The following is a 24,792-nucleotide window of genomic DNA, read 5'->3' on the forward strand; positions in this document are numbered from 1 at the left end:
GGACACCTGTGGTGAAGTAATGAAAAGGAGTGTAACATGGCTGGATTATTATTTATTTATTTATTTATTTAATACCCCTTGTGTGTGTGCATGCATATATAATCAGAATCCATGCCCTTATTCATGATCATCTCAGGAATGTATCCCTCACAAATGTGGCGATATGTTAAGAGATTCAGTGAACAGAAATGGTTATCAAGAAACATGAGTAGTATTATAAAAATGTAACTTTAATGTCATATTTCAAGGTATCACAAGAACACATTTTTTTTCTGCCTGTATACAGGCATGATCATGTACACATACACAAATCAGTGATAAAGCTTCATCTTATAGGAAACAAAATGGCTGAAAAATGAATATCTCTATTCATACTGATTCATATAACTCAAATATTTGTTTCACATAGTTATTACCAATGTACACAAACTTACAGCATTATATTAATACTTTCTTTTAAAATCTGCAAATACTTGGAAAATACTCTTGTCACCTTTTGGTACTTTAAAATTTAACCTTGAACTTACATTGTATTATAAAAGAACATAAAACCTCAATTCATAGCAAAACATTACATTATATTACATATAGTTATATATTTCTTGCATTGTTAATGACTAAAGCAGTTCTTGCATTGTGTATGCTCTGCATTTCCATCAGCAGTTAACATATTATTGTACATTCATAAAAGAGTTCTTGTTTAAAGCATATGAGATACACACTACAACTGTATAATGGTTTCAATTCAACAAATATGTCTTTTTTGTTACTTTCACAGACCCCATACTAAAGCACTCAAAATTCCATGACATGTCAGAGTTTTACAAAACTTAATAGTACATTTCTCTATAATCAAAATAATTTTTTAATCATGTATAATTATTGTTCTTTTGTCACAGAATGTCTGGCCATGTTATGAATACTAATGTATAATTACATTGAGATTTCCTTTGACTTATTTAAAACACCATTCACTGCCCAAGGGTTCAAGAGACAATGTTCCAAACCTGTTTTTACTTTCAGTCACATCAATGTGGTCCATAGAACAAGGAAGAAGCTGCTAGATGATTCATAAATGTTGCTATGAAGGCTTCAACTCACAAAAATTTATAAGTATACATTTAATTTCCCTTGTTTTCAAAGTTTCACCACAGTCAGTGACACTGAAGTGAGCCTCGTAAAATAAAATTCTATTAACGGGACAAATACATAACTTTTACACAACTGCTTATTTTAAATTCCTCCATATGAAATATATTGTACAGATAATTTCCTTTTCCCAGATGTGGTGCAAATATTGTTTTTGTCATAAGTGAAGAAAGAAACATACTTTATATTATGGTTTATTTCACTGACTATATCTGCCAGATATCAGATTCAGAAGTACAGAGACTGGAGGGATAGTTCCATATCACAGGACCCTCCTGGAAGTTACCAAATGTTGCTGACTCACTTCCCAATATGACTTGCCACTTGCATGCAGTTAGCCTCACTTCATAACTACTGTGTAACAGATTAGGCCATGATTGCTTCCTTCCAAACTCTTTACAATTCATTATTCATCAATCATCTCTCAATTTCGTACATTTCGTCTACACACTGAAAGTGCTGAAAGAAATCCCCCCCCCATACACACAGTTTGTCCACTTCACTTCAGTCCCTGTCAGCTGGTTATTTTACCCCAAATGTCTGAAATCTATACAAAAAACATTTGATGTTTAGACCTTATAATATGACAAGGTGACACAACTGCACACTCCTTGAAGTATGCCAGACTAGGACAGACAGCCATCAGCACATATACATGCACAAATGACATGGATGAATGCTGAAGAGTGGCATGTGTTAATCATTGAAATCTCTAGACCAGGCTTAAGGACGGAATGGCAATCCTGGATATCAAAACTGACAGAAAATGTGTTAATATCATTATGTAACAACCATTTATGGCATGGTATGCAAGCTGAATCTGCTATTTAAAAACCAGAATATGCCTGCTGGCAAATTCCAATTATCAATAGATCAAGCCAATAGTTTTTACTAAACTAACTCCATGTAGCTGAGTCCTCAAGAAGTCGCCAGTTGCTCTGCTACTCAAAAATTTCCCAACATTTAATGGAACCCACAGATTCATTACCATGTTCACAACTGGTCTCTATCCTGAGCCAGGTGAAACCAATCCACACAACTCCATCCTATTTAAGATCCATTTTAAAATTGTATGATGATAAGGTAAAAGAAAATATCCTAAGAGAATCAAATCTTCAAGATCCATCAATTATAACACAGAGTACTATAAATCAACTGTTTCTTTGGTGGATTTAAGTCAGTAAAATAAGACCTTTAGTAACATTATAAAAAATGTCCTTATTTCATTATGAAAGAACAGCAGCCAAGTGAGAATGATTTTACCATAGAAATCGATTTTGTAACAAAAATGTATGTGAATCCATTATGCTTATATACTTTAACATCAATCTGTGAAGAATATAACCCGTGTAAAAGAATACTGCATCTTACAGTCCAACTAACATACATTATGGACAATAAACAAAAATGCTAGTATAATTTTAAAAAAAGGTTACAAACAGTAAGCCACCTTTCCATAATTATTCAGTCACAAGCAGAACTATCTGAGACCAATTAGATGCACTGTGCTCTAGAACCATTCACAAAATTTTTTATAAAACATTACACAATCAAGAGACAATCATCCCAATTGTGTTTCTGTTGACAAACTATGAATATAGCTTTATCCTGATGTTTCACAGTTCAGTGCAAGATTTTTACAAAGTTTTAGCTATCAGCAATCATACAGTTTTCTTGACTTTGGTTCACTTGCTCCATTTGGTAAAGCATATGGTCAGTTCCACTGTTTACCTGATTTACTCCGATTATGTGTCCCTCACGCTGACTCAGGTCATTTCTGTATTGCCAGTGCTGTTGGTGTGACTGAGGTGAACGGTTCTGAAATTCTTCATGAAAATCATCATCATCATCACAGCCCTCAAATTCCTCCTTAGGCTGTCTGGAATCTTTATGCTGCTGCAGCAAACTATCAGTATCTTGTAGTTCAATAGGCAAAAAGATGTGCTGTGAATGCTGAATTGGTGCTCTGCAAAGTGGGCATCTGTCACACCTTGCGCCACACTCACCACATGCCATCACATGTGCACAAGGGAAGAATGCAGTATCAATGGCTCGGTCCATGCAAATGCGGCATGACATAGCTTCCAGCAGCCTTGCCAGTCGTGCCTGTGTAGACTGCAAAGTACAAATATTTTAATTGCTATCACAGTTTTCATTCAGCCACTACCCATTACTAGCCTACCTTCTATGAGACTGGCTGTACATACACAAAATATTATTTTTCAAGCAAAGATAGTGCAGTCAGCATAGCTACTGGCTATGGGCTGGATGGTCAAGGGGTTGAGTTCGAGTCCCAATAGAGGCAAGATTTTACTCCCCTCCACGTCATCCAAACTGGTTCTGGAGCCCACTCTACTTCCAATCCTATTGGTAGTGTGGACTCTTTCCCTGATGGTAAAGCAGCCTGACCACTCACCTCCAATTAGTGCCAAGGTCAAGAATATGCGGATCTATACATGCACATCCTCATTCTTTCATGGAAGGGTAATTAATTAATTAAGCAGAGGGACTTTACCTTTTTACCTTAGGATTTTTTCAATTTACCTAATCCTTCCAGCCGCACTATGGCCCTGGGGTCGACTCAGCCTATAACAGAAATCTTCCTGAGTGGTAAAGGGTGGCTGGCGCGTAAGGCTGACAACCTTACCACCATCTATGAGCCGACTGCCTAGAAAATGTGGGCCTCCACAGCCTGTTATGGGGATACCTTTACTTACTTTACCTTATCAACTGTTTGGCTATATGCACTTACGTATGTTAAATATAACTTGAACACATTATATTACATTTTATACAATATTAGTAGTAAAGTAGTAAAGACAAGCAGCGGCACGCACACAGAGAGACTACACAGAATAACACTGGTACAGTACTAGAAACAAGAAGTAGCTGCTGCAGCACTATAGACATAGGGCGAGTAACCCTAACAATTTTAAATTTAAAATTTAGAGGAAAATTGAAAGGATTTTAAAATTAGAACTGAAGATTTTATAAGTGCAAATTCAGAGAAATCAAAATTGACGTGTGTAAATAACAAAGACATCAACGAAGTAGGTTTTGGTAATAACGACAAAAGGAACAATCAGGAAGACCTGTGTTTTTTAATTTTAAATGTTAAACTAAATGCAGTGTGACAGATATGTAAGTAATACACCTGATGATGACCATTTGTGGCCGAAACATGTAGTGTGTAAAGGAGAGCAAAACGAAAGACCTATAATATGTGGTTTGCACTGAAGACGGAGTTTGTATCATGTAACATTTTATACACTTTGCATTTACACTTAATTTCATATGCTTCTTTCACCATCCCATAAAAAAAGGTAAAACTATCCCTAGATAGCTGCACCCTAGATCCATCCCTCATTGCTAATCCACCCCCAGATATCAGAGCAAGCTGCATCCTTACATAAAGTCATACCATTCTACCCTCATCCCACAAGCAGGAGCCCTTCCTTTGGTGCTGGCAGTCAATATACACAATCATCCAGCTTACAACGCATAACCCACTCCTGTCCATTAACTGTGCACCGGAGATCCAACATCGAACACCATTCCAGCCACATGCCTGAGTAGGCCTAATACAAGATAACCAAATTGGTGGGACATGTATAAGGTAAAAATAATAGTTCTGTATATATTATCTTTACCTTTTTAAACGGTAAACTGGAGGACAAAATATTCTTTATTGAATGGCAAACAGGATTCCCCAAATTTTCAATATAAATAATTTTTACTGTTCAACATGAAAGAAGCTAATATTAAGACAGAGTTTTCATTACTGATTTCACCCACCAATGTGAAAAATTCATAAGAATGTGCCATATAGAAAACGCACCTTACAATACTTCTATAGTCAATAATTTTGTGGACTGTGGTTTTTTTGCATCATTATAAGATACTCGCATGCATTTACACATAGACACATCCTCCCTCAAAACAGTCACCACAGAACACCATGCAAGTCTGCCAACGTTGGTATAGCACTATCGATCAGACCACCGCAAATGCTCATGCTGTCATCACAATGGTCTTGCATCAGGATGCGTGGAACACTGTGCTGGGTAACATGAGACATGTTCAGACCATCAGACAGAATTCTGCGGCAAGTACTATGGCTAATCCCTGTTGCTGCGATTTCATCTAACATTTGGGAGCGGTTGCCAAGTACCAATGCTGCAACTTCTTGGATCTTGAGTTCAGTTTTGACCATTCCTGGCCGACCAGTGTGTTCATCATCTTCCAAACTGTCTCCCCCCTGTGCAAAACGTTTGTGCCACTTAAACACAGCACTACAGCCCACGGCTTCTTCACTGTACACTTGCCTGATCATGTGAATGTGTCTAATTTTTGGCAGAACTTGACGTTTGCCCATTTCTCAGACTGAGACATTCTCAATTTCTGCCACTTGCACACAACTACCCTTCACAACAGTGACTTTCTTTCTGAATACACTACATGCACACAACTTCTTCTTGCTGGGACAAGAGAAAATGGAAACAGCACCATCTCGTGGCTCCACGTATCCACTGTAGTGCATAACAGTGGCACTATGCGGCTAATCCACAAAATGACTGACTGTACTACTTATATACGATGCAGTATGTCTTTCATCATTTCTTATCTTTAACTTGATTTGGCACAAAATTCTGAACTCTCCACACATCCCTTTAGTAAAATTATCCTTACATATGAATTTTCAGTGTTGGCTATATTCTTATTCTAGAATGACTAATGCACAATTAGTACAAGCTCAGAAAAAATCAAGCTTGTAAATGTAAACAGTATACACTTAACATGAATGTCGGCAGAAGGAATTATACATGAATGCTGACATCCACTCTTAAAATTACTTATAAGAAAGGAAAAGTATATAATGTATTATAGGAAGTGACATTCTGTAATTTCAAATAAACTGAATAAGACTATGATGAATTTTTCCCTTATAATAAATAAACATTAAATTTGTGAGCAGTTATTCACTGTTGCCTGATACTTATTCAAACTAGCAAGAAGTCAAAACTGAATGCTGAATGAATAAACAATAAATTTAAAGACTTCACTATACACTGTTATTACACATATAAAAGAGACAGATGTATACAAATTTTCTAATATGTACTTCTAAGTCTTGCTGTAGTACAATGGTACATTAAGATAATAAAATTAATCTGACTAATTAATCAATCATGACTTTTGTTTCTCTTTTCTTGATTGCAGTCTTTCACTGGAACTAAAACATTTGTTTTATTACAAATTTACCTATTATGATGGAGAATAAAACACTACAGCAGAAGAATCAATTATAACTTAATTAAATATACATTTCTATACAAGTATACCTACAAAGTCAGGTGTGAGAAACCTTCATTTAATCATTCATAAGAATAAGAGAATTTTGAGTAATGTTCACATGAGTTCAGGAGACCAACACCACAACATGGGACAGATAAGAAGTGTGTACAAAAGTGAAGCTGGAAGAGTTTAAGGTAACACAACACTTAGGAGAACTACATATAAACGAAAAGATAATACTACACAGATTTTAGATGAAAGGGGTGCAAGGCTGTGGACTGGATTTATCTCTTTTAGGATAGGGTCCACAGGCAGGATCTTGTGAACATGGCAATGAGCCCCCAAGTTCCATTACTTCACCAACACTGTGATTATTAGGTTCTCTGCTTTATGGAATTAGTTCATGCATAATGACTCAGTTTCATTCTACTGGAACATACCTTGCACTGTTCATCTACACAGCCACTGCTGATGACTCTCTCACCATTCTCATTCTGACTTCTTCCTTCAGTAGAAATATTGGCAGAATTAACGTCAGAGGTTGAAGGAAAAATCTGAGACATCCCAACATTTCCAGAATTCCGATATGAAGCACGCCTTGCATTGTCATATACTTCACGGCAAGTACGTCGGATATCAAATACATATTTCTTACCAAGTGATGTATCCTCATTGAAGATGGACACAATTGTACCCTGCAGTGTAAATAATAAATCACTGTATTAATAAACTTCAACAGATACAGATTAATACAACATTCCCTCACCAAGTGCAGTTCAAACAGTGAACTTCGTATCTGCAGTTTTCCACTTCTACTTTGTTTTGATAATCACAGAATTTGGGTTTACATATCCACACTTTTTTGTTTGTGTACACACAGAAAATATTTGCAGTACAAGAGTGACTGTCACCATCACAAATGCTGTGGTTATCATTCACTTCAACTCCCATTAATCTACTGTATTAAGAGTAAATAAAGAAAATGATACCTGAGAATCTAATATTTTTAAACACATTATACCTAAATATTTTTGTATTTTGTGAAAGAACAAGCAATTCCATTAGGCTTCAATGGGCATTAACAGAGGCTGCAGTTTCTAACTCCAAATTCACTCAAGCCCTTGGTATTTCCAACTGTGGTGTTTGAGACATATAATATCCATGGTCAGCAAGAAATTGCTGTAGTTAAGAACAATATTCAGATACAACAAGGAGTTCCAAGCAGACCTCATAAAGCCTCCTACTGTATAAGATTTCTAATACGTAGGTGAGTCAATAAGTAAGTTACAAATTGATGTGGGGCACTACTTGTTTGAATGAGGCACTTGAGGCTATTGCCACTAGATGGCAGCATTAGTCCAGTGGCAATTGATGAGATGAGACAATCGATGTTTACAAAAGCGAAACAGCAGTTGCAAGCTGGTGGCACCTCTGAGTGAGTGTACAACCCTTGAGCAGCGCTCCATTGTGCAATTTTTGTGGGCAAAAGGTATGGAATGAAAGAATATTCATAAAGAAATGCTTCCAATCTTCGGTCAGAAGTGCCTGTCACGTCAAGCTGTTTACAATTGGGTGCAGAAGTTCTCTGCAGGGCGGACACATATCGAAGATGAACAATGCGTCGGCCGGCCAACGGAGATTGCCATAGAGGCGAATGCGCAACGGGTTGAAGACTTAATCTGAGCAGACAGAAGGGTAACTATAGACACTATACAGCCACTACTATTGGTTGTTCACACAGCATGGCCTACCTCATAATGCATAATGCTCCAAGTGACTTTCATTTTTTCGGCCCTCTTAAATATCATCTTTCGGCTGAACATTTTCCCGACAATGAAGCTGCTGAAAGGGAAGTCACTGCCCGGTTCCAACACCAGCCCAAAGAATGTTATGCTGCTGGTTTTCAGGGGCTTGTGAAACGGTGGGACAAGTGCCTCAATGTACAGGGAGATTATGTTGAGAAATAAAAGCATTTTTCAAATCAGTACTCTTATTTGTTTAAGTTCTATATCCATTTGTAACTTACTTACTGACTTACCCTCATACTACTGATTCTAATATGATTGCTCTTACTAGTATTATTATTGTTAGTTTTATTACACATTTATGGAGAATATCTATATACAGATCCCGTCTACATCAAATTTTTTCTTAATATAACATCAAAGTATCACACCATTTCCACATCTGTAATTAATAGCAGGCAATATTTCACACATAATATGTGGGTATGCTGATGATCTGTTAATATCGAATTTCACTTGTCTGGCTCCAATGAATCATTATCACATCAACTGAAAGCTAAAAAGAATTGAGAATCTAATACCTTACATCGTACCATGACCCTAAATTAAGTGGTGTTAATGTCACTCTTACTGGCTTACTAAATAGAAGAGAGGGTGATCTGATGGATGAGGAGGAGGAGGAGGAGGAGAATTGTGCTGTTAGAGAAGGGGAGTGAATTCACTGAAAAAATCAGCAATGTGAGTTTTGCAAGCATGGCCACTGAAGTTAATGGTAAAATTTCACTAGAGGAATTTGATAGATCTGATGGCCCTGGGTTCTTTAAAAAAAATCATCCATCTTTAGTTGCATCCCAAACTATGACTTTCATGCAAACGCAGATGGAAAGACGAGGATGTGCAGCTGGGACAAACTTCCCCTGCGCCTCAATCATCCCTCCTCACAAACCCACATAATACTCACCTTCACCCCACCACTCTTCACTGACTGGTAAGCAATTTGCATCAAAGCAAGCATTACTAATTCAGATCAGTCCAAATTAGTTAACTGCATTAAAATGAAACTGCATTTTTCACACTAGTAAATAAGAATGAATACTTATACTATGGAGCTTGCAGCCATAATATTTCTTGCAGGTAACATTAATATTGAGTAAATGGAATGCTTGGCCAGGTGGACCACATACATAACCACCACAACAGTGCATGACTGATAAAGGTTAACAGATACAAATCAGGTATGCTTTTAAACTGGATTCTACAGACCAATAGTACCTTGAGATCTCTTATAAACTGTGTGGTCACAGCACTCCGAACTGTCTCACAACTGTAGAATGCATGTTTTTCTGTGATGGCTCTATAAACACCACTGGCTGCCTGCGAGGATTCCAACTTGATCTCCAGGGATGCCTCATGACCATCCATGTCAGCGTAGGTCAAATGAAACAGTCGACGCTGTGATGCTGCAGTCTGAATTGCTGTGTATGGAATGCTGAAAATATAGCCTGAATATCAGTGTAACATCAAAAGTGTGGAAAATTTTACCGAAGCAAGAAAGCACATTTTCCAAATGTGATCGTGTTGTTTTACACATGTCAAAGGTTGTGATATTCACTTATCACAAACACAATTCTATTTATGTGAACCTAATCACACTATAGATATCACACTGCACATTGCACTATAGTAAATATTCACAGCATTTTCAAGGTTTCACACTCTTGTTTGGAGAATCTACTGTAATTTGGTAAGGTTATCAAGTAGATAAAAAGAGGAGTGGAAAGTGGAAGAGGAGCCAGAAAAAGAAATTTTCATTATATAAAAAAAGCTACCTCTGTAATGGGCCATGGGAGCCCATAGGGTTGTGAGACATTGAGGGTCTCACATTATCTAGAGAATCAGCTCACAATTGGCGGTAAGGTTGTCAGCCTTATGCGCCGGCTGCCCTTTACCCCCAGGAAGATTCCTGGTACTCATTTCTGTTAGAGGCTGAGTTGACCCCAGGGCCATGGTGAAGCTGAAAGGATTAGGTCAACTGAAAAAAATCCACCTCATCAGAACTCAAACCCACAACCTTCAGGCTTGTAGCATAGTGCTTCAGCCAACAATGCTACCATGTGCCCCTTTCATTATATACCCAGTCTTTAAAATTCACTGCTCGAAGAATGGAACTTATATAGCTTGTAACTTTGGAAAATAACATATTATACTCCTGAGGGAAAAGTATCACCTACAGCTACAAAAATAAAACTGTATTAATCTGAATGCTGACCAATCTTGCAATCTTAATTTCTGTCACATTCCAAAATACATAACAAATCAATTAACAATATTATAGATACTTAATTGAAAAGCATTACATTATGGAATCAAATGTAGAGGCATGAAGAAAATCAATGACATGAAGACATTCAGCACAGGTATATTATACTCTCACATGACTTCCTCCTCTTTACCTTTCACCCAGTCATGTGGAAACATACAAAGGCATGACTCATATAAGTATATTCATTTACATACAATACTGAACAAACAGTGCAGCTTTCAACTTGCTAACAAAGTCATCATTTCTAGTACACTTGACTCTCAATTATATGGGGGCAGATAAACCGGTCTGTGGCTTAACCGGGGCTGCCAGGGCTTTTTTGAGGCTTATATGTTGTTTAATATTCATTCACTTTTGTTTCACATGGTGAGTTGTAACACTATTTTCGCACTAGTGTGAACCGAGCTCTGCATTTTTTGGTCCCATTATGCTAACACAATGTTCTAGGGTAGGGGTGAAAGAATGCAAGGATTTGTGGAAAGTTTCAAGGACAGATACACCGCCCCAGTTAAGTCTCTTTGTATTGATCTTCAAACGTGTTAGCAAAATGTCAGGGTGTAAAGGGAAGTGTATTGTGTTAGTATTCAACAGAAACTTGAAATTATCGATCAGTTGGGAAAAAGAGGTGTAGTTAAACAATTAGCAATGCAATATGGTATTGGAGAACAAACTGTTCGTGATTTGAAAAAACAAAAGAATTGATTAATTTCCTTTGCTTCATCTTCTAATTCAAGCGGAATGAAGAGAAAAACCATGAAAAAATCAACAGGCGATGATCTCGACAAAGCAATGCTGATCTGGTTTAATCAACTAAGGACACAGGGAACAACAATAACAGGAGCAGTTTGTGCTAAACAAGCAAAATTTTTTTCCGAAGCACTTGAACTACAAGGAAGTTTTGACGCTTCTTCCGGTTGGCTAACACATTTCATGCAGCATCATGCAATACGAGAAATTAGTATTCAAGGTGAGAAATTGTCAGGGGACTTGTCATCATCTGTTCAATTTTGCACCAATTTTGATAGTTTCGTGAAAAGTGAAAATCTGCTGACAGAACAAATCTATAATGCTGATGAAATGGGCCTTTATTGGAAATACTTGACCAGAACTTTCGCATTTCAAAATGAAAGACAGGCTCCAGGTCACAAATCCAGTAAGGAGAGATTCAAGTCTGCCTACCCATTATTTTAAACAGAAAGGAGCTTGGATGAATAGAGCGATATTTAAAGAATTGTTTGATTTTAAATTTGTGCCTCAAGTTCGTGACCATCTAAAATCCCAAGGCCTACGTGAGAAAGCTGTGCTCCTCGTTGACAATGCGCCCTCACATCCTAACGAAAGTCTCCTGACGTCAGATGATGGAAATATTTTTGTGAAATATTTTCCTCCTAATGTTACCGCACTTATCCAATTTGTATTGAAAAAATTCATGGAAGAAACTGATGCCTTTCATCACTAATGAAGATGACAAAATCCATGGATTCACTGGATTCAGGGACAATGAGATAGCCATAGAATTGACAAAACTGGCTAACCTAGTTCATGGTGGTGTAGAAGTGAACGAGGAAAATATAAGAGAGTGGTTTGACTGTGACTCGTGTCAGCCAGGCTTCAAAATGTTAAGCAATGACGAAATTGTAAGTTCAGTGGGGGTGCAGCCAGAAGAGCAGGAAGAAAGTGAGAATAAGGAAGAGGTTGACAGTGCTGCTAGTAAGAAAATATCACATGGTGCTGCTCTTAATCATTTGGAATCCTTACTAGACTATCTTGAGAGTGAAGAGAACAGTTTATTAAGTGACAAACTAATATTACATAGGCTTCGTACCGATATCCGTAAAAAGGAAAATGCCGCGAAAAAGCAAATGACAATATTAAATTTTTTTAAGTGTTAAGTGTGAATATTCGTGAAAAGTGTTGGATGTTGTTGAACACTGAGATTGAAATAACTAATTCATACTTCAGTGTAATGTAAAGAAAGTATTAAATAGGCCATGAGATGACATAAAAATGAGGTTGAATAAATTTAAATACAGGTAGGCCTATAGTATTATGAAGGTACAATATTACAGTACTACTTTTAATAAAATTTGTCTTAACCGGGTTTTTGATTAATTGTGATTTCCATCCCCACCATTATCCTGGATAATCGAGATTGAGTGTACTTCTAGTCTGCTTAATATCTGTATTCACAACAGGCTATGAGAACAGCAATGTTGAACCTTTACAGTCTGTCACCACAGAGTTGTTTTAGTGTGTAATGTCTGTATTTTATATTTTGCCTTCGACAAGGAAAATGTAAACTATTTAAAAATCTTAGCCTTCCAATTTCTTACAGTCTCTGAATATGTATACACTCATTAAAATAAATAAATATACAAAGAGATGCCCTCCTAATATTCCACATACAAAAAAAAAGTACTGCAACAGGACAGCTGAAAGGTAGAATACTGCAACAAGAGAGCCACTGATAGGCAACAGCATGTAAACACATTTCTGTGGTGACGAATAAACACACAGTAAAAGAGGAACCGTTGGAAGTGGTATTTTCTATTAGGACCCAACTCCCAGAGCTGTCAGAGAGTAAAATTTGATCATGGGTCCTGTGGGACTTGGAACCAAGAATCACTGTGCTGGTGAGGGCCAGCAGAAATTTAGCAGACAGGAAGGCAGGCTGAATATAGTCTACCATGTTATGAAATGTTACACATGGCCTTGGACTTGGACACATTCTTTGGAATAATGATGAGAGACTATGGTCTAGATCCACCTAGCTCTAAGTCAGATTCTAGCTGCAGGCTCTTGCAATCATGGTATAAACCATCATGGAAATTGCCTAATGACCAACTGGTTCTGGACAAGGAATCTGCTCTACACAATGAATTAGTATATTTAAAATTAGTGGAAGAATAAAAGATGAAAAGTTGTCACTGAACTTAAGCACATGTTAAGTGTCTAAGAGAAATGGAAGTAAAATTCCTAACATTCTTAACTTCAGTACTAAATGGAGATAACTTGGCTTTCTGCTTCAGTTGCTTTATCACTATGGAAGGAGTCCCCAGTGCCCACTGGACAGAAGACTGAAAAAACCCAAAGCCCCTACCAGGAAATGAATCCTGGTCAAACAGCTTCTTATGTAAGATTTGAGGCTTTCACGGCAGTGACTATGAAGAAAGCAGTCTTCTTGTCAGTCACTTTACTGACAAGAATATAAACATAATACTCCCAGCATTCAGACATAGTTTATTCTAAAACAAGGTCTCAATGAAGAAGCAAAACTGCCCTGTACTCTACACTTACTGGAAAAATACCAGAACTTTTTGAGGCAATTTAATTTTGGAATATTCTGTGACCTGTGACTTAATATAGTCTTTGAGTAATTACTTTAGTTTATAACCCACCACACTGTCTGTCAACAACATTATAATTATGTCTCATGTGACATTCAAAATTACTGTTAGGTATTATGAGCTTTTACTTCCAATAGCTTTACTTTCCCATAGAAACATAAATTTTCCAATTTCTGTTTTCCCACACAGGGAAATAATGTAACTGCATCTTCTATATGAAGGTAGTAAAAGCCATTCATAATTCATCAGTGGGAACAAAAATTTCTTTTATTTTATTTTATTTTAACAACAACAACAAGAATAATAATAATATATTCCTTTTTTTATCCTGTTGTTGATTTCCCTGCTTGTTAAAACACAATAGCATCAGTCTGTCATCAATTTTTTTTTTTAATTTGTAAGTCTAGTTCACTCCAGCAGTTTGTTGACCAGTTTTAGTTTTTATCACAATGATATGTGTTGCTGGAAATGGTTAATGCTTGTTATGTAAAACACATAAAATGGAAAAGTGCTTAGAAGGAAAGAACAAATTTGAGATTACCTAAATTCTGGACTTTGTCCATTGTCTAACACTCCAAAGCAAAAAAATTTTTTGGGACATGCTTAACTATAATAAAAGTCCCAAAGCAAACATAAATTGGATTCTCAGTGAAAACTGAAGCTATAGCCATTTCAAGGACTTCAATCTGTAAAGAAAGGATAATGTATCTGCAATAAATTGCACATTTATGTATTTCCGAATAGTTGCACATGGACTATGTGCTGAACTTGTAGTAACTGTAATTTACTTAGGCAACATTACTAGCCAGGATACACTGTAACTATATTACCCTGAGAGCAACAGATTTTTGTTGTCACATAAGCAATAGCAGCAAAAGTCTACTGTATTTAACTTTTAACGTCCGAAGTGCCCCATTCGTGCCAGTGATGAGCATAGTCGTCATGGCCAAAGTAACCCGTTTTGGCTAGTCGGGCATTTAAACTCCACTAGTGGAAGCGCGCACACACGCCGCTAGTAGAAGCGCATGCACAGTCCTAAATATTTATTTTTATATGTAGTAATTACCATACTATGCTACAAGCCGGAAGGTTGCGGGTTCAAGTCCTGATGAGGTCATTGGATTTTTTTCAGTTGACCTAATCCTTCCGGCCACTAGGCCCTGGGGATTACGCAGCCTCTAACAGAAATGAGTACCAGGAATTAATTAAATAATTTTCCTGGGGAGCGAAATGCGGCCGGTGCATAAGGCTGACAACCTTACCGCCATCTTTGAGCCACTTGTCAAGGTAATGTGGGACCCTTAACATCTCACAACCCTATGGGCCTTCATGGCCTATTACAGGGATAGCCTTACTTTTTTTTTTTACTGTAGTAATTACCAGACTTGAGTAAAACCTTAAGAGAGGAATTAAAATGATAACTAAGTGAACAACAGCAAAACAGAATATACGTATGAGTTATGCCCAAACTCATCCACGAGCGAGTACTTTTATTGCAGATTCTGCAGATTAATGTGTTAAAAATATATGGTAAAATTTGATGTACATACCTTTTTGGTTGTTATCTGCTTGATGTATATATAGACTGAAATGAAACTATAGAATTCGATGTCACTATGAATGCACAGAAAACAGATCGCGCTCTGCATCTAAGCCACGATACAACTGTCTCTTCACGACCACAGAAAGGGCAATAATCTCTTGCAGCTATAACGGAAGGGCCCCCTCTAGCTCCTCCTCTTGAATAGCCATTCTGTCATTCTTTTGTCCTTTAGTCAAAAGATTTGAAAATCTGAAGGGTGTAACAAGATGTAAGGTTTCCCAGCAGAGAACCAAATGATTTCATTGCTTCCATCTGTTTTATGACACCAGGGTCTGCTAAAATTTGTCAAGTGTTACCAACAGAAATGAATTTATAATGCAGAACAACTCTGTGAAGAACTGGGAAAATATTTTTGCAGTACGTATCAAAATTAAATACGTATCAAAGTTAAAAAAAAAGAGTACAATTCTTTGTACAAAAATTTTCAAATCTTCCGTTATAATATGCAACACTATGTTCTTTGCTGATACAAACAAAGTTAATTCCATCCATTTATCATAACAATTATGTTAGATACACCATTTTTAAACCCAATGCTTAAAATTGTTTAAGCTCCCTAACAGGAAAGGACATTTAAACGCAGAGTAACAATGGGCATTTAAACGCGCACCAGCAGTGGGCATTTAAATAAACTCCAGCCAGCTCACGCTTACTACCATTTCAAAAGTCCGACGTATAAAGGTTAAACACTGTAAAATTCATGTTAATCTTACTGCTCTGTGTTGTCTTGTGTCACTATAAATTTGGTGAAGTTTATAATTGATAAACTGCCAACATCATGAACTTACAAAGAAAAAAAATGGTATCTGGTGATGAACTATGTTGGGTGAGAAGTACAAATGTTAATATTTTCAGATTTATATCTGAAATCTATTTCTATGCATCTATTTACTTAGCAGCCTTTTATAAGGACACCACAACTGAGGCCTACTGTTCCATAAAAAACAGCCTTCATGAAAATCAGCATATCAGAAGTTTCAACTTTCAACTTTCAATTTTCAATTTCAACACATGCAGTACATTTTAACAGAGTGTGCACCTGTCACATTATATAATCAAGCTTTCATTTTTTCAAGATAAAAATTTCTGTTCCATACCGCTGCACAAGAGGTATCCACTAAACAGCAAATGCAAAGAAACAGAAGTGTACTTTAATATGTTAAATGTACTTGCTTATCTCTTTAGATCAAACTAATAACTTCAAGAACTAATCCAAAAGCAGCTGAAATGAAGTGAAAAAATTATTCACTGAGGGTTCAGAAGTCCACTGAAGAACACGACTGATAACTGATGATAACACTGAACACAACTAGATAAATGTGAAATTCGTTTTGACCAAAGATCTGAACATGAGGAAAGTGTGTGAAAGTAAAATGGCTGGTGGACTTTGGCCTTCCAGTACAACTCATATCCCTCACACCCTAATTATATATGATCCATTTTAACATTTCCAAACCACAAGCCAATGAGGGTGATTTGGCATATTTGCATCACAATTGCTAGAGCCAATGAGATTGGCCTGGGGTTAATCACTCAGAACAGCATGTCAGTCAAAACATGGCATCAAATGTGATGTACTGCTGTTCAGAAGACAGAACAGGCTCTCAAATTGATTTCTGTGGTCATCTGTACAGAATATGAGAAAGTATTGTGGGTTTTCTGTGCAACTACATTGACTCCTATGAAGCCTTGGCATTTCTAGCAGCAGTTTACAGACATAATTGCCAGTCATAGGATTAAAATTATGTTCCCTCTCAACCAGATCTTGCAAGTGGTCTTTCCCTTTTAGGTCTTTTTTTTTGTGTGTGAAAATTCTGTTACATTAGCAAAAGGCACAATGATGCTAGCGATGAGATTATGTTCTGCAGGAATATGTATAATAGTATTTGTTCCTAGCTCTGCATGGATACACATGCAAGCACAAATCACAAAACAATCCATACTCCCATTGATGTAAAATTAATATTACATTTAACAGGCATGCATGTGAATAACTTTTTCAGTTCAAGGCAAGAATTTGGAAATATTTCAAGAACTGAGATGAGAACAAGAAGTTTCTCTAGTGGACCAATTTTGTCATTGTAATAATTTATAACACTAGACACCGCTTCACAATGCACTGAAGGGTACTGACTTTTTTATTTATTGCTAGTGGGGTGGGACTAAGTCCCTTGTACTGCGGCCACTTCTGGCCTATTGTACCAGTCCCAGATGATAGGTGAGGGTGATTGTGGAGCAATTAGTGTAATGAAGATTGGCAGGGGAAACCGAAGTACTCAGAGAAAACCTGCCCCAGCGCCACTTTGTCCACCACAAATCCCACTTGACCAGACCCGGGATCGAACCCGGGCTGCTGTGGTGGGAAGCCAGCGACTAACCGCTTGAGCTATGGCATGGCCCTCCTGACATATTTACTGAATGGAAGATGATTCTGAATGCAAGATGGCCCTACACTAAAATATTTGCACAGAAAAAGTAGTTTTATGAATTAATTTCATAATCTTACTATTAACATGGGGAAGAAAATAAATATTAGTTAATCTGTTATATACAAAATTTACTGAGTTAGTTTTCTTACTAGTCTTTATTAAGCTTCATCAGTCTCTGTTCTCTATTCCTATCACCTCTCTCATCTGCCACATCTTCACAATTCCCATCTTATCTCCTATTCACTGCCACCATTCAAAACTTCTTCCTAATCCCCCTTCCACCCATTTCATCAGATATAATACAACACTTTTAAATCCTCTGATCATCATTTCTGACTGCCTCTGTGGTCTAGTGGTCAGAGTTCTTGCCTACAGATCCAGAGGTCCCAGGTTTGATTCCCAGTGCTACCAGATTTTTTTGAGAAGTAGTGGGTCTGGAACTGGGTCCACTCAGCCTCGTGAGGATAACTGAGGAGCTACTTCAAGGAAAGAGCAGCTCCACTCTAGAAAACACAGAGTAATGGTCATGGGGATCCACTGCGCTGACCACTTGACACCCTCTATCCACAAAAGTTGGCTGACAAGTGGTGGTCACTCAGTCAGTATAGTTCACTTGCAGACTACAGGCCACAGAATTTGTCTTTTGTTTTTTGATCATCATTTCTGGAGAGATCTATTGTCATAATCTTGATCTACCAGCACAGTGCTTCACATTGGGCTTCTTACTGTGCCCATGGTTTCAAAGCATAGTACCCTACCAAGAGCCATTTAGGATACAACTGTTTTAAATGATCATCAAAAGGTTTATTCACTAAAGTGAACACTTATGAAGCCATCCCTCCAGGTATGACCACAAGGTCAGTATTCACTGCATGAATCACAGCTCTGATGTCCATTGTTACATGACCTTCAGATGCATGCAACACAAGCATTCCATATTTCTTTTCAAGAATACTCTTGGTCCCCTGTTCCAGACAATATGAGATCAGAACCACTCCCAAATCAGTTCATTAATTAAGACATGATTGCTAGCCCTACAAGCAGCTGTACCTTAGACACAGTTCTTTCAATTCACTGTCACACAGTGATAGTTTCACACTGTCTACTAACTTAGTCAACATTAGTCACTCACATCGTTTTAATGCCTGAAGTTCAATGACAAGAGATTCTGCACCTACACCAATACTGACGGTGTAATTGGATGGCATATGGAAATACGCTTGAATTTCAATGACAGTGCATCAAAGTGTGATGGAAGTTGTTTCTTCTGTTCCTCTGTGTAATATACACAGCATCAGTCTCTCATTGAGTAATGATTTTGCATGAGACTGACAACACAGAACTTTGTCCACCTTCAGATGTCCACCTCAAGAGATGCTCTATTTTCTTGCCACTTAACAGTTGTTTTGCATCTTTAATCACCAGTCTTAACATACGAACCATTACCACAATGCTCGATACTTTCCAACAAATCATTCCCTTTCATACTAATTAATACCACTTTCTTCACATGACCTACAATCTTTATGTTAAGCAACACTTGCATTAGCATAGAATGTCATGATATTGCAAATCACAGAATTACAGACTTTGTGTTGTAACATTTAAGATACTTGAGGCAACCTTGTGGCAATTCATGGCTTGTCTCTCTCTCACTTTCTCACTTCTAACTCTCACACATTATGACTGTTCAAGATGCAATCTGTGCTGTCAACATGAAAGAGGTTAAAAAAAAGGGTAAAGCTGTCCCTGTAACAGGCCGTCAAGGCATACAGGGATGTGAGAAGTTGAGGTTCCCACATCTTCTAGACAATCAGCTCACAGATAGTAGTAGGGTTGCCAGCCTTATGCCCCTGCTGCCCTATAACCCCGGGAGTCTTCCTGGTACTCATTTCTGTTAGAGGCTGAGTTGACCACAGGCCCATAGTGCGGCTTGAAGGATTAGGCAAAAGGTAAAGCTGTCCCTGTGCTCAANTGAATTACAGACTTTGTGTTGTAACGATAAATGATACAAACTCCGTCCTAAGTGCAAACAATATATATTATATGTCCTTGATCTTGTTCTTTCTACACTACATGTTTCGGCCTCTATCGGCCATCATCAGGTGTATACTCTTAACGTTGCTGCCACACTGAACTCAGTCTAAAATTTAACATTCAAAAACACAATGTCACATTCTTCGTATTATCAACATCTACATCGTTGATATGTGTCTGGTATGTAGATTATGTTGCACACGTCAAATGTGATATTCTTGTAGTAGCACTCTAAAAATCTTTAGTTATGATGTTTTTAAAACCTTTTAAAATTTTCTCAAAATTTTAAATTTTAAATTTAAGCACTACACCATGAAGGCATATGGGGAGAAGAGATAATTCTTGACCCTGCTGGGACTTTGAAATCCAATCCCTCAGTTGTCCAGCCCATAGCTAGTCACTATACCAACTATGTTATCCCGGCTCCTGAAGGATTAGATAAACTGAAAAAATTCAATGACCTCTCTTCGGGACTCAAATCCGCGACCTTCCGGTTTGTAGCACAGTGCCTCAACCAACTACAGTACTGCATGCTGTCAACATGATAAAAGCTTACAATGGCTTAAAATTCAAGTTCATTATGACAACTTATGGATTTAATGTCCTTGAAAGGGGTGAAACTCATCTTGTATTCCAGCAAATATGACACCAATCTCTTTTGACATGACCCTGACATGCAAACTTCAAGAATGGAAAAATTTATGTTTGAACCGAGACCTAGAATTTTTTCTCAAATCGGTCCTTAAAGTTTGAGACTCAAACATGCTTAATACCTAACAGCCAGAAGACTGACGAGTTCTGTCTTATGGGATATAACATCATGTACACCATTAAAGTCAACCAATGTTTCAGAGGAACATGTCACCTCCATTTTCAGAGTAAAAAATAAGTCAAGTAAGATACCAGCATGAAGTAGAAAGGAAGCAGAGCAATTGCCTGGTTTCTTGCTTGGCTTATTATTTGACCCTGAAGTTAGAGGCGACATGTTTCTCTGAAATACTGGTTGACTTTCAATGGACTACACAGCATTATATCCCAGAGGAAAGAACTCATCACACCCACCACCACCGTGAAAATCTCAAATGCTACAGTCACAAGACTATTTAATATATCTGGATTAAAATTCCAACAAGATACATAAAAATACTGCACAAACATGTGTAGTTACTAATACTTTTGCTCTGAAGTTTGACCTCTATATCTAAGAAAGAATAAGAAAAGTACCTGTGTTTTTGTGCCAGGTCTTCGCCATGATACAAAGATATGCCATGGGGACCAACCCCTAAACAGGTAGCTATACATCCCTCACCACTTGGTTTGCTGTGGAACAATTCTTCTCCAAAACTATCCAAGTAAGATGCCTCCTTCAGTAACCAGTATTCTGCTGCTGATGGCTTCATACCCTGGTCAATTCCACATATTTAATACAATATCTAGCACAAAATTAAAAAGAACACTTAATATAAAAAATAAAATAAAAACTGTTTCCATGTGAGGAAAATAAAATGGAACATCAAAATAGTATATGGTACTGGCCTACACAATTTTAATTTCTAAACAGCCTGGGGCAGAGCCATTCATACATACCTGCCATTTTTGTTTTCTCAAGGACATTACATTTTTGTAATTATTATGATATGAAAACATGAATAAGAAACTAAACTCTTAATCTTTGCTGATAAATTTTACAGTTTACGTAGTTAATCCTTTACTCAATGTACTTGTACTCCCAGAATTTATCAATGGTATTACCACTTCCCTCCCCCACAAAACCTCAACTTAACAAGATAATTAGTTACTGCACAAAAAAATAATTTCTCTACCATCACAATGAACGACAGCTCAGATAGCACAGTTTGTATAGCAACTGGCTACAGGTGGACAACTGAGGGGTTGGAGTTCGAGTCCCAGTTGGGGCAAGAATTTTCACTTCTCCATGTCATCCAGACCAGCTCTGGGGCCCACCTAGCCTCCTATCAAATGGGTACAAGGATCTCTTTCCCCGGGGTGTAAAGCGGCCAGAGCGTGAAGCTGACCGCTCACCTCCAGCTAGTGGTGAAGTCAAGAAAATGTGGATCTACACAGATACTCCCCCATATGCCTCCATGGCACAGTGCTTAATTAGTTAAGCACATGGAAAACTTTACCTTACCATCAGAATGAATGACTCCAACCACAAAGACTTACTCTTCTTAATATATCGATCTTTAATATGTATATATAATACCATTTTATGATAGAAGTTCATGTTTCTATGGAAGACTGAAAGGTTGTACATGTGATATACAATGCCATATAAAACACTAACAGGAAATCTTGCTTACATGAACAAATTTTATAGTGTGTCATGCCAGGCACTAAATATAAGCTGACCTTCAGTTCCTGGTGTTCCAGAGACACTCTGTGAAGGACATCTGAAGGCTTTATGTCTTCCACACCACAAAGTTGGGAACATTGCTCCAAATACTTGCAGTGATGTTGTTGAGATGTCAGAGGTTCAAAGTCACCACACTCAGCCTGCACCATAAGTGCTAAAAACTTGGTAGTTATGCTCCAATCATTTACTTTAAGTCTACCTTCCAGGACGTCAAGTCTTGCATGTAGGTAAAACTGATGCCTATATACAAGGACAACTATCACAATATGCTGTAATGATAATAGCATATGTACATTAAAAAAGAAGCAGAAAAGCAAAACCAGGACACTCTTCAAGATGCCTTCATCATCATCATCAACAAAACTATGATCTTCACTGTCATTACAATCACTGTCACCATTATAACTGAATTTCCCTCTCTGACACAACGGTTACCAAGCATGCTGGATTAAGTGGCAATGTTTCAGACATGTATTTGGAGATGACTGGTTTGAATCTTCACTCAGACACTGACTACTGTGAAGTTTTCCATGATTTCCTTCAGTTCCAGCACAGAAATGTCACGATAGTACTTCAATTTTGGCCACAACTGCTACCTTCCAAATCTTTTCAAACTCAATATTCACTGATCATCCTTCCATTCAAGGCTATATAGCCTGAGCTACCAGCACTGTCATTATAGAAACCATAAATAAATAAGATACAAAAGTTATATTTATGAACCATAAGGTTACCTTGTCCCTTGGGTACAACAAAGAAACCGATTTATTCAAGAAATACTTTAAATGAAATCAACCTTTAATAAAATTTTGTTCCTGATAAGAAACCTGAATATTACATATTAATGCAGTTTGGAAATAACATTACATAGCGACAAACTTTTATGCTTACGCATAGGATAACGGATTTCCACAGATCATTCCACACAAATATTTCTTACAAATGTCAACCTCTCCGTAAAACAGAGGTGTAATGCCAAGTGTGCAAGAATTATCATCCCACATTAAATAATAAAATAACGTATAAGAACTCTCAAATCCTTTCCCTTTATCATAACAACAACTCTGACGTTTAAAGTGATGAAGTTAATGCTGCTATACGTGGATGTAATTACCTGGTTGAATCTTGGAGGAGGAGATGAGGAGGCACCCAAAATTTCACTCGCAGAGCAAAACGGTATGGCGGAAGACCAACCACCTGCCGTTCTATGGGGTTGCGCAAATTAAGCCACAGCTCTTCACCTTTTGCTCCATGATACTTAAGGCCGAAATAATCCGACTCTGTGCTTATTCCAAGGCAATGGCATACCTAACACAATGTTCAAAAGATTTAATAATCTAACCTTGATACTGACACAATGTGTTCCTAAAATAGCCTCACACAGACTGAAGGAAGAAGCATCTCAAACAAAATTCTCAAACACAAAACGGTCGAAAACGACGGAAAATTACCTTTTCCAAACATTCTTGACCTTCTGCCTTTGGATCAACTTTAACTTCTATTATCACACAATTCGGCTGACTTACTAGGCACCACATTCTTGTTCGATTTGCTAGCCCCATGCTAGCAAAACACTTTCATTTTATAAACGACAAAATGTGTAGTAATTCGTTCACTGCAATGTGAATCTGGATACATCCAAACACACAACACCAAAACCATTGTCCGTCACCGACCATCGCTCTATCGGCCAACATGAACAATGTAGTCTGTTCTGACCGGTTCTGACGGTTTAGACGTTTAGACCGTTCAGACTTTTCCCACTGATAAAACTGTGGCGGTATTGCATAACATATTTAACTTTCATTGGACGAAGTATATGCTTAGGCCGCTTAGGCCCACCCAACATGGAAGTGCTACTTATTTGAGTCACTGATAAGTCTGTTACACCAATGCAGGGAATATTTTTTAAATTATGTCCAGTTATATTGCAGTTTACTTGTACCTGGGCACATTGGATCATCCTGTAGACGTGACCGTAAGCAGCTGTAAACAGCTGTAAACGTGACTGACGTCACAGTAGAGACGTGTTATTTACCTCGTAGAGCTGTGGTAATGACGTTCATGACCTTTTACCCGTCACAAAAGTAATATTGTATTTATACAATAGCATTCGCGCATAATGTATGTGTCACGAATAGTTCACGGAGGTGATCTCTGAAGCAACAAAGTTTGCAAGTCGAGCAATACGGGGGAATATCAGGGTTGTATGTAATTCCATCCGTACCAGGGGGCGAGCGTTCGATCACGCTTGGTACACATTGGTAAATATGTCTGCACTAAGCCGATGACAGTAGCCACGCTGTCTGAGGCATGATGTGTCTTCTCTTGTTCGAAACCCACCCAAGGAAAGGCTGTCTCCGTATGCGTTTATTCTGTTTGTGTTCTGCACGTTGGTAGTCCTTGTGACAGACCGATCCCCGTCCAAGGAGTCATACCGACTGTGTACAGAATCAAGAAACTGAGAAGCGGCCAAGGCTCAACAAA

The 24,792-nt window shown here is 37.7% G+C and overlaps 1 protein-coding gene across 1 annotated transcript; it reads right to left on the reverse strand.

Moving 5' to 3' along the window:
* Window positions 1-209: 209 nt before the first annotated feature.
* Window positions 210-24,307, reverse strand: LOC111874524 (E3 ubiquitin-protein ligase MYLIP). Its single transcript, XM_023870094.2, has 7 exons — window positions 23,757-24,307; window positions 23,420-23,613; window positions 22,302-22,545; window positions 21,153-21,331; window positions 9,462-9,678; window positions 6,885-7,139; window positions 210-3,264 (listed from the first exon to the last, which is right to left on the reverse strand). The coding sequence occupies exons 1-7, from the start codon at window positions 23,865-23,867 to the stop codon at window positions 2,797-2,799; spliced, it is 1,668 nt and encodes a 555-aa protein (XP_023725862.1). The 5' UTR covers window positions 23,868-24,307; the 3' UTR covers window positions 210-2,796.
* Window positions 24,308-24,792: the final 485 nt, after the last annotated feature.

Source organism: Cryptotermes secundus, unplaced genomic scaffold (genome assembly GCF_002891405.2).
Source record: "Cryptotermes secundus unplaced genomic scaffold, Csec_1.0 scaffold735, whole genome shotgun sequence".
NCBI classification, from domain to species: Eukaryota; Metazoa; Arthropoda; class Insecta; order Blattodea; family Kalotermitidae; genus Cryptotermes; species Cryptotermes secundus.

What these genes read in the sequence shown, in the direction of transcription:
- LOC111874524 (XM_023870094.2), bottom strand. Translation starts at nt 23,867, where the DNA reads ATGGGGCTAGCAAATCGAACAAGAATGTGGTGCCTAGTAAGTCAGCCG. An exon ending in TGGAACACCAGGAACTGAAG is followed by an intron (nt 21,332 to 22,301) that starts GTCAGCTTATAT and finishes GGAATTGACCAG; the next exon opens with GGTATGAAGCCATCAGCAGC. An exon ending in GTGTAGATGAACAGTGCAAG is followed by an intron (nt 3,265 to 6,884) that starts GTATGTTCCAGT and finishes TGTACTTTGCAG; the next exon opens with TCTACACAGGCACGACTGGC.